Source organism: Mus musculus, chromosome 6 (assembly GCF_000001635.26).
Source record: "Mus musculus strain C57BL/6J chromosome 6, GRCm38.p6 C57BL/6J".
In the NCBI taxonomy this organism is placed as follows: domain Eukaryota; kingdom Metazoa; phylum Chordata; class Mammalia; order Rodentia; family Muridae; genus Mus; species Mus musculus.
In genome coordinates, this window is record NC_000072.6 from 84,105,124 (window position 1) to 84,120,737 (window position 15,614).

The following is a 15,614-nucleotide window of genomic DNA, read 5'->3' on the forward strand; positions in this document are numbered from 1 at the left end:
TCAGGGCCACTTTTCCCCCCCCCCCCTGGGAAACATTCCAAGGCTGCTCCTGTGGGGAACAGCAGGCTGCCTCAGTTTTCCCTCATGAGAGGGCAAAATTGGGGGATGGTCATCTGTTTGGACTCAAGAATGAGACCAGCTCATTCTCCAAGGAATGGCCCTGATAAAATCACCGACTTGGTCCTCAGGGACAGGTGGTGACTTGGTGAGCAGCCGGCTCTGCTCCCTGGTGTTAATGAGCCCTGCTATGGCCCACCTTCCATTTGTAGGCAGGACTAAGGGTGCAGTTTTCTCCTCAGACTCCCTTTCTGTACCCCAGTATTGGACCTTTCTGGGGGGTTGAGAAAGAGCCAGGACATCTTTGAGTGGTGAGAACTTGTCTTGGGGAGTCTTGGTTGGGTGGTCTGCTGGAGGGTCCCCTGTAGCTTCTCCAGCCCTCTGCTCTACTGTGCGCCAGGGCCCCTCACCCACCACGCACGCACGGCCTCCGCCTGCTGCTGCCGCCGGCCCGGGGCTGCCGTCCGCGGCACCCTCGGGGCAGTAAATATTATATTACCACAGGGTGTGCAGTACGTGACCTGAGACGGGCCCCGGGGCTTAAGTTTCCCCGAGATGGAGCTCGCGCACCCGCTCCCCCCACCCTAAAAATTCAATTAAAAAAAATAACAGGAAAGACGCAGCGCGCCGAGGGCCTGCCAGAGCGGTGCCGCGGCGCTCCGGCGGTAATTGGTTCTGCATAGCTCGGGGAAATTGGCAGAAAAAATAAATCAGCCGGGAGCCCGGAGTCCAGACGCTGCGGGGAGGGGGCGGGGGCTGCAGCGCAGAGCAGGCCTGGCTCAGCGTTGACGAATGTCCTGTTTGAGGGCAAGGGCTGGGCCAGCTGGAGGGTCCTGCTGGGGAGGGAGAACTGGAGTTCGCCTATTCTTTTCTAGCATTTCCCTTGGGTGTGCACATCCAGTCCTGGGATGCTGAGGAGTTTCCGTCTGTGGGGCATTTAGAGAGCGCCCCGTGTAATGAGTCCGGGATCAGAGATCTTTGCCCCCACACACGATGGAGTTTAACTTAACTCCTCACTTGGGCTTCAGCACTGTTATTTGAGGGCCGCGGTACCCTAGCTGTGCTCAGAAGGCTTTCCAAAGCTCAGGATTCTGGGAGGGCCGACTCCGGGGCAGCCAGAGTGGATGCTTCTGTATTCATGGCTGCTGGCCTCCCCACAGCGTCTGCAGTAGCTAGTCAGGGGTCCATAAATTTCCTTCGTGGAAGAGAGTGTGCGCCCAACACAGAAGGGATTTATTTCAGTGTGGGACAACTTAGCCTCTGCCCTCTGCCCTAGACTACACAAGGGGGCAGGAAAGAGACCCTCTAGGTCCTCTGAGAGCTTGCAGTCAGTGGGGTAGGATAGGGTGGGGTGGGGTGGGGTGGGGTGGGGAGTACTCATACAAAAGAACCCACTAGACTGGAGGTTGAGGGTTATCCCAAAAAGGCTTATGCCTGGGAATAAGGAGGTATGTTTCAGAGTAGAAGGACCAGGTTGTATAAGGAAGGCTTCCTGGAGCAGGCAGGTCCGCGATGAGGTGAGTACCCAGTAGGCTGGCAGTGGGTAAGGACTTATGTATACAAGCACCTGCCTCTGTGGTGTGTATAGATAGCTCTGGTGAACAAGCGCATTCCACCTGTCTCTCACAGCCAGCCCCTGTGTGACATCCACGAGATACCTTCTGCCACCCACCTTGATCAGTACCTGCTCCGGCTACGCACCCGTCACCTGAGCCAGATCAAAGAAGCTGCTCTGGCCTTGAAGCTTGGCCATAGTGAGCTCTCCACTGCCCTGGAGCAGGCCGAGGACTGGCTTCTGCATCTCCGTGCCCTGGCCGAGGAGGTAGTGAATCTTGTGGGGGCCTTTCTTCAGCCTTCCTGCCTCCTGGAATGTAGACCAAATATTTACTCTGTGGTACATTCCTGGGTCTGTTGCTAGGTGACCTTGGAGCAGGTCGCTTAACCTTCTGAGCTCTAGTATGCCCATTTGCAGGACACAACAGCGTACTTACTGGGCATTACGGTGTCCGACTCAGAGTCTAACACACAGTAGATACTCAATAGGTAGGCCCTAGCCTATTGAGGGATGCTAGAATAAGGCTGGTACCAGAACCCAGGGTGTCTGGCTCTAGGTCTCATGATGAAGTCTGTTTCCCCGGAGACCCGACTCCTTCTGGGCTACTAGTTCCTGTTTGTAGGAAATACGGGAGGTGAGACAGGATGGTATCTGGGCACGTACAGGGAGATGGTGTCTGAAACAGAGGGCTGTAAAAGGGAAGTGGCAAAAGCTGCTTGGAGAGGGATGATGAACCTTTTAGAGTTTCCCTGGGCAGGGTGGTAGGCATATGGCCAGTTCTCTGGATGTATCTTCATAATGGTTGGGATGGTCCCCCAGACTGCTGACTGGCAGCCTCTGAACCCTCGCTCCTGATCCTACCCTCTTCGCTGAATTTATACCGTGGCTGAGAGAGGCCAAGGGCAAGTTCTCCTCAATATCCTTTCAGTTCCTACCCCCAAGTCTGGGACCTCCGTGTCTCTGAAGAGCCCTGAGAAGGTGGTGAGGAGCCCCTGTTGGGTGGTATCTACTCCTCTAAGCCTACAGAACTTAGGGTCCTAGAGTCAGCAGGAGGAAGAAGGAGGAACATCTAGCAGACCACATCTTCCCTGCTCTGTGTAGGAACATCTTCCCAGAAAGGCATGGGCATCTCAGAGACATTTGTGGGAGCTCTCCTCTAAGCTAAGGGCCAAAGGCAGGGCCCCGAGTGAGCAGTGTGGGATGGGAGCTAAGTGAGTGAGGCAAGACCTTTGTGGCCTTTGAGTCAGAGATCAGGCATGACTCCGTCCGTACATGTCACCATCCCCACCTTGACTGCCACCCCCTCTCCAGCCCCAGAACAGCCTGCCGGACATCATCATCTGGATGCTGCAGGGTGACAAGCGTGTGGCCTACCAGCGGGTGCCTGCCCATGAAGTCCTCTTCTCCCGGCGGGGCCCCAGCTACTGCGGCAGGAACTGTGGGAAGCTGCAGACCATCTTTCTGAAAGTGAGTATTCTCTCTGCTGGGGTCACTATAGGATTTTCTTAACACAAGGCCTTTCTTCAGCTTTCTCTGATTCCCCCACCATCCAGTCCTATTCTGGAAGGAGTATTTGAGTAAAATAACTTTCTTTTTCTTCAATTCCTTCCAAACTCTCCAGATTCCATACAGTGAGTCTAGGAGGCTTGCTGGTGGGTGCTGGAATGTGGGGTTGGAATAAAATAGAAAAACAAAGTGTGGTGGCACTTGCCTGTAATTCTAGCACTTGGGAGGTAGAGGCAGGAGGACCAGGAGTTTAAGACTATCCTTGGCTACACAATGAGTTTGAGAACATCAAGAAGAAGAACAACAGAAGGAGGAGGAGGAGGAGGAGGAGGAGGAGGAGGAGGAGGAGGAGGAGGAGAAGAAGAAGAAGAAGAAGAAGAAGAAGAAGAAGAAGAAGAAGAAGAAGAAGAAGAAGAAGAGAAGGAGGAGGAGGAAGAGGAAGAAGAGGGAGAAGAAGAAGAAGAGGAAGAAGAGGGAGAGGAGGAGGAAGTAGAGGAGGAGGGGGGAGAGGAGGAGGAAGAGGAGGAAGAAGAGGAGGAGGAGGAGGAGGAGGGATGAGTAGCAGCAAATTAAGGGCCATGTGTGTGTGTGTGTGTGTGTGTGTGTGTGTGTGCGCGCGCTTGTGTATGTTTATGTGTATATTCAAGACTTTATTGCTTACTGGGGCTGGTCTCTTTCAAGAATCCTTCCTGGCTTCTAAAATGGCCTCCAGCTCTTCCCCAGTGGCCTCAGCTACTGCTGATGAAGGGAAAGTGAGTGGCTGCTTGTGGAGGTGCTCCCATCCTTTTCTCTGGGCAGATGTTAGGTCACAGAGCCCAGATGGCTTTGGTCATGGCTGTGGCCAGAGGATCAGGACACAGTGTGCACCTCATAAGATGCCTGTATGCAGCTACTCTTAGTGGCCAGGAAGTCACCTATTTTCTTCTAATTGTTCCTAATGCCTCTGCCTTCAGTGCCTCCTCAGCCTTGCCTCTCTCCCAGCCCATTTCCCCAAAGCCTCTCTTGCAGCTGCTCCCTTCTCTACCTCATACCTCCGAGCTTCCAGGAGATCACCATTGACCACATCTCAGCCGTGACTCTTCTGAACTGAGCCGTCTGCTGGCTGCTCCCCTATCTGTTTTTGTTTTTATTTTTGTTGTTGTTGTTGGCTAGCATTCTTCTTGCCCCTTGGGGTAGGAAGAGAGGGCTGGTTTCAGCTGCAGTTTGTGTGAATGGCTTGTCAGTGTGCTGGTTGCAGTTCTATCTAGCCTTGGGTAGCTCACCAATGCTCTCTGAATAGCCTATTTTCTTCCTGACTATTAAATGAGAATGAGGCTGTCCACCTAATTCAGCTGAGGACTGACTTAGACAGTGCTGGTAGTACTTGGTGAGCTAGGTGGTCAGTGTATGCTTGGTTCTCTCTTCCCCTGCCCTCCACTTCCTTTTGGGGCTGTCCCTTGTTCCAGCACTTGGAGATCCATCCTAGGCTAGTGTGCTGGATAGTTTCATGTCAACTTGACCCAAACTAAAGTCATCTGAGAGGAGTAAGCATTAGTTTTAAAAATGCCTCCATAAGATTGGGTTGTAGGCAAGCCTATAGTGCATTTTCTTACTTAGTGATTGAAGGGGGAGGGCCCAGCCCATTGTGAGTGGTGCCACCCATGAGCTGGTGGTCCTGGGTACTATAAGAAGGCAGGCTGAGTAAGCCATGAGGAGCAAACCCGTAAGTAGCACTCCTCTATGGCCTCGGTATGAGCGTCTGCCTTCAGGTTCCTGCCCTGTTTGAGTTTCTGACCTTCTTCAGTGATGAACAACAATTTGGAAGGCAATAAACCCTTTCCTCTCCAAGTTGCCTTTGGTCATAGTGTTTCATCACAGCAACTAACTCTAACTAAGAGAGCTAAGACTGAGATAATTGATGCACTGGGAGATTGGTCTTTTGGAGGGGAAGGGTTTTGTGTGTGTGTGTGTGTGTGTGCTTGGCAGGAACCATGACCTCATGACCTTCCCACCTGCTCCCGGACCATCTGAGGACATTCTTTGTTTGTCCCTAACCTCAAGTTCCATCTTCCCTATTGCTCTCACAGGCTGCCCCTCTCCTGTCTATGTGGCTTGAGGAGGGGGACACAGTGTAGAAATGGCTGGTAGACTCTGGAACACTTTTACCTCCATTCTGACCTCTTGGTCCTGAAGCCTCCAAGAGAATGTGAGCTGAAAATGTTCCCTGATTCCAAGTGAAGGGGGGAAAGAAGGATATAGAATTGTTTCTCGAAGTCTTCCCCACGGAGTTCATGAGCCTGCCAGTAGCTCCTGAGCAAGCGCTACAAAAATGTTGGCAGCGGGCAGAGACCAAGCAAACACTGGTGTTCCTTAACTTAAACCCAAGCTGGAAAAAGTGAGCACCAGCAGAGGAGAGGAGCCCCAAACTAGACATTTCTTTATTTGCTGTTGCTATTTTGGGTTGGGAAGGCTGGCCCCGTCTGGGGGAGGCTAGTGGTGGGGAGCTCGAGGTGGAGGAGGAAAAGGGGGGGGGGCAGGAATTCCTGCAGTGTCCCAAGGGCTGGTGGCTTGGAGGGAAAAGGACAGCTAGCCACCCTGAGGGAGGAGACGGCTGAAGTGAAGACCACAGGGAGTTCCGGGGTAAGAAATGTCTCCACACTTCTCCAGGGACAACTGAGAGGAGGTGGACATGAGGAATAGGAGAGAGTCAGCCAATAATGGTCTGCTCCACTTCCCAAGCCTTCTCTCAGCATAGGCTCTACCTTCTGGGGGGGGGGGGTCCAGGCCTTTCCACCAGCTTGGGAACCCTCACCCTGTCTTCTCAGCCTCTTCTGAATTCACCCAGACTCCCCCTCTGCTCTCTCATTCTGTGAGGTATCTCTCACCACGCTGTCTCTGCTAGGGGACAGGGTGTCATTTTCAGAGGGAGGAACTCTGCTCCCCAAGGCTGAATCTGACCTTTGGTTTCAGTCAAACGGTGAAGTAATCGTAGGGAACATATATGTGTTTTTAAATGTTGGGTTGTTGTGGTTATTCCACTTGGCAGAGCTTCTGAAGCCTTCGGGATAAAAACCAGCTGAACAGCGAAGAGTGGTTAACATGCTGATAAGCACTTGAAGTTGTGGGGACATTGGATGCGATGCTCGCGTCTCGCCAGAGCATGAAGTACTGAAAATGAAACGAAGTGGCTTTCATTGCTCCTCTGGTGGAGCTCTGCTGTTTCTAGGATGGTGCTGTCCAGCGCAGCAGCCACACAGAGCCATTTGAATTACTTAATGGCCAATCATGAAAACTCCATTTCCCTGGTTACACGAGTCACTTTTCAGATGGCTTGTGGGTGCCCTACTGGACCTTGTAGAGATGAGCCTTTTCCACTGTAATGGAAAGTTACCTCAAATGATAGATGTAAGAAGGTGGCGGGGGAGGGGATATTAGAGACCCTATTGTAGATATGACCCCATCTGTAGGGAGCTCCTACATGGTTGCTATTGTCTTTTTTTGATAAATAGGACTCTTGGGGAGAAGAACTTCTATGACATTTGGTGTAGTCCCCCAACAGAGTACACATGACTGGGTGTTGAGTTGTTGTGCTCAGACCTGAGGGGCTGTGCGTATTTGTGTTTCTTTGATCCCAGTATCCTATGGAAGGTATGCCTGGGGCCCGAATGCCCGTGCAGATTCGGATCAAGCTCTGGTTCGGGCTCTCTGTGGATGAGAAGGAATTCAATCAGTTTGCTGAGGGAAAGCTCTCTGTCTTTGCCGAAACGGTGAGTGCCTGCTAGCCTACTGGCCCCTGGGTTCTGAAGATGTATGACCCTTCACCTCTCTTCTTTTCTTGGTCTACAGTATGAGAACCAGACAAAGCTGGCACTGGTCGGGAACTGGGGCACAACGGGCCTCACCTACCCCAAGTTTTCTGATGTCACAGGCAAGATCAAACTACCAAAGGATAGCTTCCGCCCCTCAGCTGGCTGGGCCTGGGCAGGAGATTGGTTCGTGTGTCCAGAGAAGACGTGAGTGGTAGTCCCAGGGTGTGGAGGGCCAGGCTAGGATACTCAACCATTCTTCCCAAGTCCTGAGCCCTGTGAATCTTTCTGCCTTGCTGGTCACAGAGACTGTTGTTTGGACCCTCATGGGGCTGGGGCTTAGCAGGAATAGCTCACTCAGAAATAAAGTGTGATGTATCTGGGGATGGCTCAGGTGGCAAAGCACTTGTCACACAAAAGGGAGGACTTGGGAAGCTCAGTCCCTTGGAACCCATGATAAAGCTCAGTGTGGGGCCTGTCCATAACCCTCCTATGAGGAGACAGGATTGGGAACAGGAGAATCCCCTGGGACCTTCAGGCCAACTGGCCTGGCTTACTCAGCAGTAAACAATCAAGAGACCTTGCCTCAAACAGATGGTGAGGACTGACATCCAAGATTGTCCTCTGACCTCCACATGCACGCCATAGTATGTTTGCATAGCCTGCCCCCCACAAACCAGTTCCTGCCGTGTGTACACATGCACACACACATATATTCATACATATACACAGAGCCCTTTATTATTAAGCATACCTTGGAGTTAGCACCCAGCCATGTGCCCTGTCCTCCGTGATACAACAGTGTCCTGCCATTGCACATACATGACGCTTCCTGTTCCAGATCACTTGAGTAGCCCCACTTTGTTCAGTCCTTCTATGCTTCCTCAGTCACTCTGTCCTCTCTTTTATAGTTGTGTGACACCCAGTAACTTTTTCTTAAGCTTGAAGTATAACACAGAATCAAGCATTAAATCTTCAATGTAGAGCTTGATGACATTTTCCTAGAGCTACCCATTGGTCTTTGGTGCCTCCTTTTGGTCCCTCTTTTCTTCTTGTATCTCAGGTGACACATTCTTTGGCTTGGGACCATCTCTTCCTGTCCCGGGCCTCCTTCTCACTCTCTGTTCCAGTTTCTTTGCACTACCCCTCCATCTGTGTCGAAGTGAGGTTGACAGTGCAGGCAGGCTGGGGTATGTGCCATCCTGGAGGCAGGAGATAGTGGGGTGACACTGTTACTCCTCCCCCTCCACCCCAATAGCCTACTCCATGATGCTGACGCTGGTCATCTGAGCTTCGTGGAGGAGGTGTTCGAGAACCAGACCCGGCTCCCTGGGGGCCAGTGGATTTACATGAGTGATAACTACACAGATGTGGTAAGGGGTTGCTGCAGGTGGGCAGTGCGTGCTTTTTCTGGGGTCCCGGGTGTTGGGTCCCACAAAGAGCCTGTGACTCAGAAAGATGGTTGTTTTCTCAACTGCCCCTACTTGCTGAGATGACTGCTCTGTGCTCCAGAGGAATGGTGATATGTGGCTGCCCAGTCTATCTCCTCACACTTGCCTGTTGTGTCTCTAGAATGGGGAGAAGGTACTTCCGAAGGATGATATTGAATGCCCGCTGGGCTGGAAGTGGGAAGATGAAGAATGGTCCACAGACCTCAATCGGGCTGTTGATGAACAAGGTGGGAACACATACAGCTTGGGGTCCCACCCCAGCCAGCTCCAAGTATGCCAGTGAGACAGCCGAAGATTCCAGGCACTTGTCAGTGGCTAATTAGTTCAGTGGGCTAATCCACCTAGGAAACTTCTTGAAAATACCTCTACTTCAAGCTATCATTTAGGACAAGAGTTTTTAGCTTTTCAGGGTCTAAGCAGGCGCTACAAAGAGAGAGATAGCTTAGGAGAGATGGAGATTTGCTGACAATGACTAACAGGTTTCACCCCACGTCCTAGGCTGGGAGTACAGCATCACCATACCCCCAGACCGAAAGCCAAAACACTGGGTCCCTGTTGAGAAGATGTATTACACTCACAGGCGTCGACGCTGGGTCCGACTGCGCAGGAGGGACCTCAGCCAGATGGAAGCACTGAAGAGGGTGAGCCAGCGGGAGGTGGGTGGGAGTGGAGCTTCTGAATGGAGATGGCCGGTGGACATCGGGTAGACCCTTATGCATTAACAATCATGCGAGTGAGCTTGTAGCATTCACTATAGACCTGTACTAGTTATAGTTATATAGATATATTGCTGTGATGACACGTCATGACCAAGGTGGCTTATAGAAAAGGAGTCCATTTGGGCTTATAGTTCCAGAGGGCTAGAGTCTACCATATTTGAGAAGCAGGCATAGCCGCTGGAAGGAAGCCCAGAGCTCACACCTTGAACCATGAGCATGAAGCAGGGAGGGAAGGGGAAGTGGCGGGGGTGGGGCACGGATTTAAATTTCAAAGCCCACACCCAGAGACACAGTTTCTCTAGCAAGGCTAGACCACCTAAACCTCCCCATACAGTGCCATCAGTTGGGGACCAAGTATTCAAATCCCCAAGGGACATTCTTATTCAAAGCACCACAAGGCCCAGTGAATTCAGTGACAGGTCACACCCAGATCAATTTAGCATACTGAAAATATAGGCCACACTCTGCACACAGGTCCCAACCCCCCACCACAACGCAGACCACACACTCAAAACATGTATGTCAGACCAGGCTCCACAGATCACACCTGGTACTCACGGATGCCCACAAATACATAGAGTAGATATGAGTCAGGTGGACTTTTCTGGTAGCATTCACTTACAGTCCCAGGATGCTCCAGGATGTCAGAGAAGTGCCTTGTTTTTGGCTTCCTAGAGGAAGACTCCATAACATGGAGGCTATGCTGTGGCAGGCAAGGCTTGGCTTGGCAGGGCCCTTGAACCCCACAGATAGGAGGTTCAAGGCAGGGGATGGGGTGTACACTCTCTGAGTTGTCTGCCATTGGCTACTGCCTAGCAGGACGTCCTGTGACACACATGTCTTCACAGGGAGGTGGTTTACTAGTGGTGGGCTGTGTCCTGAGCCCACACTTCTGGCTGCCGGTGATAGGCCACAGTGTGAATGTGTCGGCTTGTGAAGGGCCAAATGAGAGCCATCACTGTTTACCTGGAACATGCCGTGGAACACAGGACAGGCCCACAGTACTTCCTTGTGAGCACACATGACCGCATATGCTTGTCCCAGAGTCTGGGGATGCCTATGCTTAACCCAGCCTCAGTACCTGCCTTCCTTTGATCCTCTTGGCATCTACTCTCCATTCCTAAGGACACATTTGGGTTTTGGTAGCAGAACCAGGCCTCTCCCACTGTAAGTGCAGTCTTTAGGGGAGCCGGCTTTCTTCTTCCTTTGAGCAGAGGCTCTAGAGAGGGATGTCTGGGGTCTGAGGAGAGGTAAGTGTTTTGGACAAGCTGCTGTGAACCAAGCTGACACTTCTTTCTCTCTATGGAGGATATCCAGTTGCTAGAGGTGTGGGCTTTGTTTAGGGGGCTCAGACTGAGTTGATATCTAACAGCAGTGCTATGTCACTCTCTCACAGGGCCCAGGGCCGGGCATTTCCAGGCTTCCTGTGGGAAAGGATCCCTTTAGGGGAGAGGCAGGTGCCCCTCACAGTTGGCTTAGGTCCATATCCTGGTGAGAAGTAGTCTGGGCTAGGGAAGCGGTCTCTATATTTTGCCTCTGAACTGTAGACCCATTTCTGTGTTTAGAACCTGGGATGTGAAGGATAAAAAGGAAACAAGAGGGAAAGCTTGGATTTGGGCAGTCCACCCCTAGTTTAAATAAACAGCCCTGAAGAAGCCAGTGTCTAGCCCAGCTGCTCTCTACCTTCTCCACTGGCCTCCTCAGCTACCTTGTGTACTAGGAGTGTCCTTTCCCTCCTCAGTTTCCTATTCAAGGCTGCTCAAAGCCACCTTCTTCCAGGTGGCTCTTCCAGGCTTACCTCTTGGAATCCTGCCCTGTCTCTCCCTCTTAGCTGCCTCCTCTCTCCTGCAGCACAGGCAGGCAGAGGCCGAGGGCGAGGGCTGGGAGTATGCCTCTCTCTTCGGCTGGAAGTTCCACCTGGAGTACCGCAAGACAGATGCCTTCCGCCGCCGCCGCTGGCGCCGCCGCATGGAGCCGCTGGAGAAGACGGGACCTGCAGCTGTGTTTGCCCTCGAGGGGGCCCTGGTACATTGGGTTGCATCTGGCTGGGCATGGGTGGGGTACAGCATGCCTTTCCAAGACTGATGTGGGAAAGGCACGGAGCCCCCAGGGTCATGGCTTTTAGATGGAACATTGGCCAGTCATCCTGGCTTTGGTCCCGGTGGGGTGGCATGTGGGGAGAGTGAACAGCGTTCTGGGTGTCTTCCTAAAATAAGACAGCTTCTTTCTTGACACTGGAAGACCCACTGCTTCTCTGAGTGTGAAGATGAGAGCAGAGAGGGAGGCAGCCTGGGCCTCTGAGTGGCTCACCAGACAGCAAAGCCAAGGGACTTGAGCTTCCTGCAGAGATGGGCTGGGATAGATGGGAAAAGTCTGGGAGTGACTGGAGAGGTCTGGTGACGCTGGCATATCCCTGGCTGGACATAGTTTTCCCCAGGCAGAGACTTGCTAGGGTTTAGGGGAGATATGCACCTGCGAAGGGGAATTTTTGAATGGCTACCTGTCCCCTGCGGCTTTTCCATAGTTAGTAGTTCTGAGGTTGGCTCAAGTTACTCAAGATCTGGGTGATGAGTCCCAGGAAGAGATGATGGCATACAGCCTGTTCTCTGCCCTCTGTTCTGCTGGACTAGAGACTCTTGGAGACAAGATGAAAGGCCTGAATGAAACCACCACTTCTGACATGAAGCCGGCGTTACGTGTGCATTCTTTGTGGGTGCTCTGGGGTATGAACCTGGGAAGCAGGCCCTATGATTAGCCTGTATACACAAGGGTATCTGTATTAGTGTCTATGTGCAAATCAGTGGGTCAGGGCAGCTTAAGGCCTGGGAGAGTCTAGTGGTCCAGGGGTGGGTCCAGGAGTGATGAACGGAAGCAGAGAAGGAGGTGGCAGACAGTGGTGGCCCCTAAAAGCTGACCAGAGAGGCCCTTCATCTCAGCAGTACAGGAGAGGAGACCCTCTGGAGGCCAGGTGACAGCCTGTCACAGACTCATAGAGAGAACCTTTCAGTCCTAGACAAAGCCTGGGAGAGAAGAAGATTCATCAGAGAGCTGTCAGTCAGGACAGGAGCAGATGAGATAGATCTGTGGTTTTTATGAGGCAGGGCTATGGGTGGCTGACTTTGTCCTGTGGTGGCCTGGTTTGGGCACTTGGCAGGGTCTCAGGATAGTCCTGTGGCTGAGGTTGGAAGTGGGGGAGGAAGAACTTCAGGAAGGCCTGGCAAGCACTGAAGGGAGTAGACTCATTCCAATTAGGCTGGGGAGATGAGTAGTGTGGATATTACAGAGAGACTCCACTCTTATGGGCTGGTGAGCAAAGGGGCTTTGGGCTTTACTTAGCTGGAAAGTGCTGGAGAGGAGCCAGGTATTAGGTGGCAAGAAATTGAGATTTTCAGGGCTGGCTTTCTTCTTGGAAGCAGCGGTGATGCCGGTGGCAGAAGATATGCCACGTCCTGATAGCCACAGCTAGACAAAGTCACGCTGTCCCCCTCCCATATGGAGAGCCCAGAGTGGCTCAGTTCTGGGAGGAAAATGGCCCCAGCTGATTGGGTGCCTGCACCAGGCCCTGTGCCTGCGGTGGCAGGTGGGAGGTTTGGGGTGACCACACTTGGACTCTGTGATTGACAGCATCACTAGCTTTGATAGAGGACGTTCTGAAAAGCAAAAGAAACTGAAAATAGTGGTAAGCAGAGAGTTCTGGAAGGGCAGGTCTGGGACTCTTACAGGCACCAGGGAGCTGGGGCTATGTTGAGCCTAGGTGAGGTCTGGCTGGAGCAGGGACTGGGGACCATGAGTAAAGTAGCTATGGAAAGTAACTGAGGGAGATGTCAGAAGATCCAGGGATGAGACAACCACATGAAGAAGGAGCCCAAGGACCAAGGTGGTATTTGGAATGGCAGAAGGAGACACAGGGGTGTTAGAGGCTCAGTAATGTTAGATGGGAAGGGAGCTGAGAGTGCGAAACTACAGGGTGAGCCCAGTGTTACTATGAGTTCACTGCTGGCTCTGATAAGTCTGACATTCAGTGCAGCTGTGTGAGGAGAGCAGATCTAGTGGCTGCCCCGCAGACCACCAGGGCAAGGAAGCAACTGGGGTTGGGTGTCAGCTGGGAGGGGTGGGACACATGGCCCCACATACTCATGAGATGTGAGTACTCAGACTCATGATCACACCCTACATGGCCCCATACCACACTCCCTTTCTACTGCCACCTTCACATGGTACTCAGAGACACACGCATGAAGGCAGGTTCCTTGGAGAAGGAAGTCAAGCAAGACTGGGAGATGTGGGCCCAAGCTTCTTGAAGTAATGACTGGAGGAATGGGGCAGGGTGGTCATGAGCTTTCTCAGAAGCAGAGACACTGACTACTCTTGTTTATGGAGGGGCATGTCGTGGGAGAATCACTGAAGTCACACGTCACACTGACAGACATGGAAGGGTTGGTGGATTTTGATTCATTTGTGATTAGCTTATGACACATGGAAGGAACCAGCCCCAGGAACCCCTCTGCATCTCTGGGGAACATGACTGCCAGAGAATCTGAGGGAGATAGTCTGATTGCTACGGTGGATCACACATAGTTCTGCAGTCTCCTTAGGGGTTCAGTGTCTGGACAGAGCCATTATCCTCTTTGGTAGTAACTGCCTGGATCACTTTGTAACTGAGCGCATGGAATCCTTTCAGCCCCACATACTCATGAGACATGAGTACTCAGACTCATGATCACACCCTACATGGCCCCATACCATACTCCCTTTCTACTGCCACCTTCACATGTTTCTAGTCTGGTCTAAGCTTCCTGGCCTTGCCCTGGAACATTCTGATGTCTTGGCCCAGGGACCAGAACTCACGCCCATGCTGCATCTCAGAACAGATTGCCTGGTGCTCTGTTACCAGGACACCACTGCTGGTCCTGATGTCTGCTGATGCCTGCCCTGACCTAGGTGTATGTGTGATAGGGTGACAGGCTTCAGGGGTGCTCCGGATCCTGCTGCATTTGCCTCCAATGCCTCTGGGACTCTGTTATATCATTCATAGAAGAGATTATATCTCAGCAGCCCTGGAAGATTAGCAGTGACTGTGCAGGCTAATGAGCAGAAGTCAACTAAGGACTGGTTACAATGCCGGCTCTGATGCAGCGTCTGAGTCAGGTACCAAGAGTCTCTACATCTAACAAGGTCCCAAGGGCTGCTGCTGCTGCTGCTGGCTCCAGGGCCATCTTTGAGTAACAAGGACAGAAGATAGCATGCATTGACTTCCACTTAGATGCTTTTCTGAGAGCTGCTGGGTGTATGACCAGCGTCATGGATGGTGGGGCAAGATCAGATTGCTTGTACTGCTGCTCTTTGGTGGATTCGGTGCTAGTAGCTTGGTCCATGAGGAGCTCCTCTGTGATTTGAGTCTGGGAAAGAGATACTTATGTGCGAGTGTGAATAAACCTGTTGCCTTCTGTATCGTAGCTGTTCTATAGTTATTCCAGGGTGACCATGCTGAGGGGGAGGGTGGTTGGAGGAGGTTATAGAGATCTTGAAAGAGCCAGGGAAGGACTGTGGGTGGGGTTAAGGGAACCTCCTGGGAATCTGATGGGTTTGACTGTCTGGGCCGCCGCACCAGGCCTGGTTATGCCTTGCCTTCCAGTACCCCTCCCCTGGCCTGTGCATCCTTGGCAGGGCTGGGCCTGGTCTGCCAGTTCCCTCTGGAAATCGTCTCTTTGGAAGGCAGGCCCTGTCTGCTCGTTAGCACCAGCAGCAGGGGCCAAGCCTGGCTCCCTCCTCAGAGCGGGAGGCCCTGGCTCAGTCTGCTAAGCGTCTGCTGTCTCCATCCCGCGCATTATTTTATTTTCGTATTATTCTTTTTCCAGCTAATATCCTGGCATTCCCAAAGACACCGGGTTTCATAATCTTCCTGGCGTTCCCAGGGAGCTGGGAATCGGAGTACAAAGCCGCTATTATAGCGTGTTCCATCAGCCTCCTCCTTACCCCACACCCCTTACTGCCGCCACAACCACCACCGCCCGGCTCCCACCCAGTTACCCCCCTCCTGACGCCACCAGCCTCTCTGGGAACTCTGGTGACGGCTGCTGCAGATTAGCTCACGGAATCTGTCCTGTTGCCCTTGCCCTAGGCCTGCCCTCCAGGCACAAGGATTTTTCCAAGCCCTGCCTCTGCACTTGGCCTTTCGAGAGGGGCAAAGCTTCTTGAGCTTCAGAGTAGTCTCGCTGGGAGGGAGGAGACAGGCCTGAAGCACGTGCTGGTGGCCTTGGTGCCTTCTAGAACTGAGAAAGACTTCCACGCTCAAAGGTGACATGTGAACCTTGGAGCTGCAGGAGAATTGGGAAGTTGGATGCATCTCCCCCTCCCCTGTGTGTGTGTGTGTGTGTGTGTGTGTGTGTATGTGTGTGTTCTCCTGACCCTTGTCAGATCTAATGCTTGCATATGTGTCTGTATGATGGCTAAATTCTAGTGTCAGGCCCTGGCATTATCTACTCCTCTAGGACATCCAAGTTTCTAAGAAAGATTTACTGTATCTTTTTTAACCACATAT

General features: G+C 52.3%; 1 protein-coding gene across 29 annotated transcripts in view; it reads left to right on the plus strand.

Moving 5' to 3' along the window:
* Dysf (dysferlin) overlaps positions 1 to 15,614 on the plus strand; it is a 202,700-nt gene that overhangs the window by 96,763 nt on the left and 90,323 nt on the right. For 28 of the 29 annotated variants that reach the window (XR_377460.3, XR_377461.3, XM_006506164.4 and 25 more), the window contains 8 exons: positions 1,687 to 1,879; positions 2,924 to 3,079; positions 6,733 to 6,864; positions 6,944 to 7,110; positions 8,162 to 8,276; positions 8,476 to 8,581; positions 8,853 to 8,995; positions 10,925 to 11,098. Coding sequence is in view for 27 of the 29 variants with exons in the window: in XM_006506164.4 (XP_006506227.1) it covers positions 1,687 to 1,879; positions 2,924 to 3,079; positions 6,733 to 6,864; positions 6,944 to 7,110; positions 8,162 to 8,276; positions 8,476 to 8,581; positions 8,853 to 8,995; positions 10,925 to 11,098 (1,186 nt within the window). In the remaining 2 variants the exon portion in view is untranslated. Of the gene's footprint in view, positions 1 to 1,432; positions 1,575 to 1,686; positions 1,880 to 2,923; positions 3,080 to 6,732; positions 6,865 to 6,943; positions 7,111 to 8,161; positions 8,277 to 8,475; positions 8,582 to 8,852; positions 8,996 to 10,924; positions 11,099 to 15,614 lie in introns of those variants that run through there. The other variant, XM_017321594.1, reaches the window with a different exon arrangement.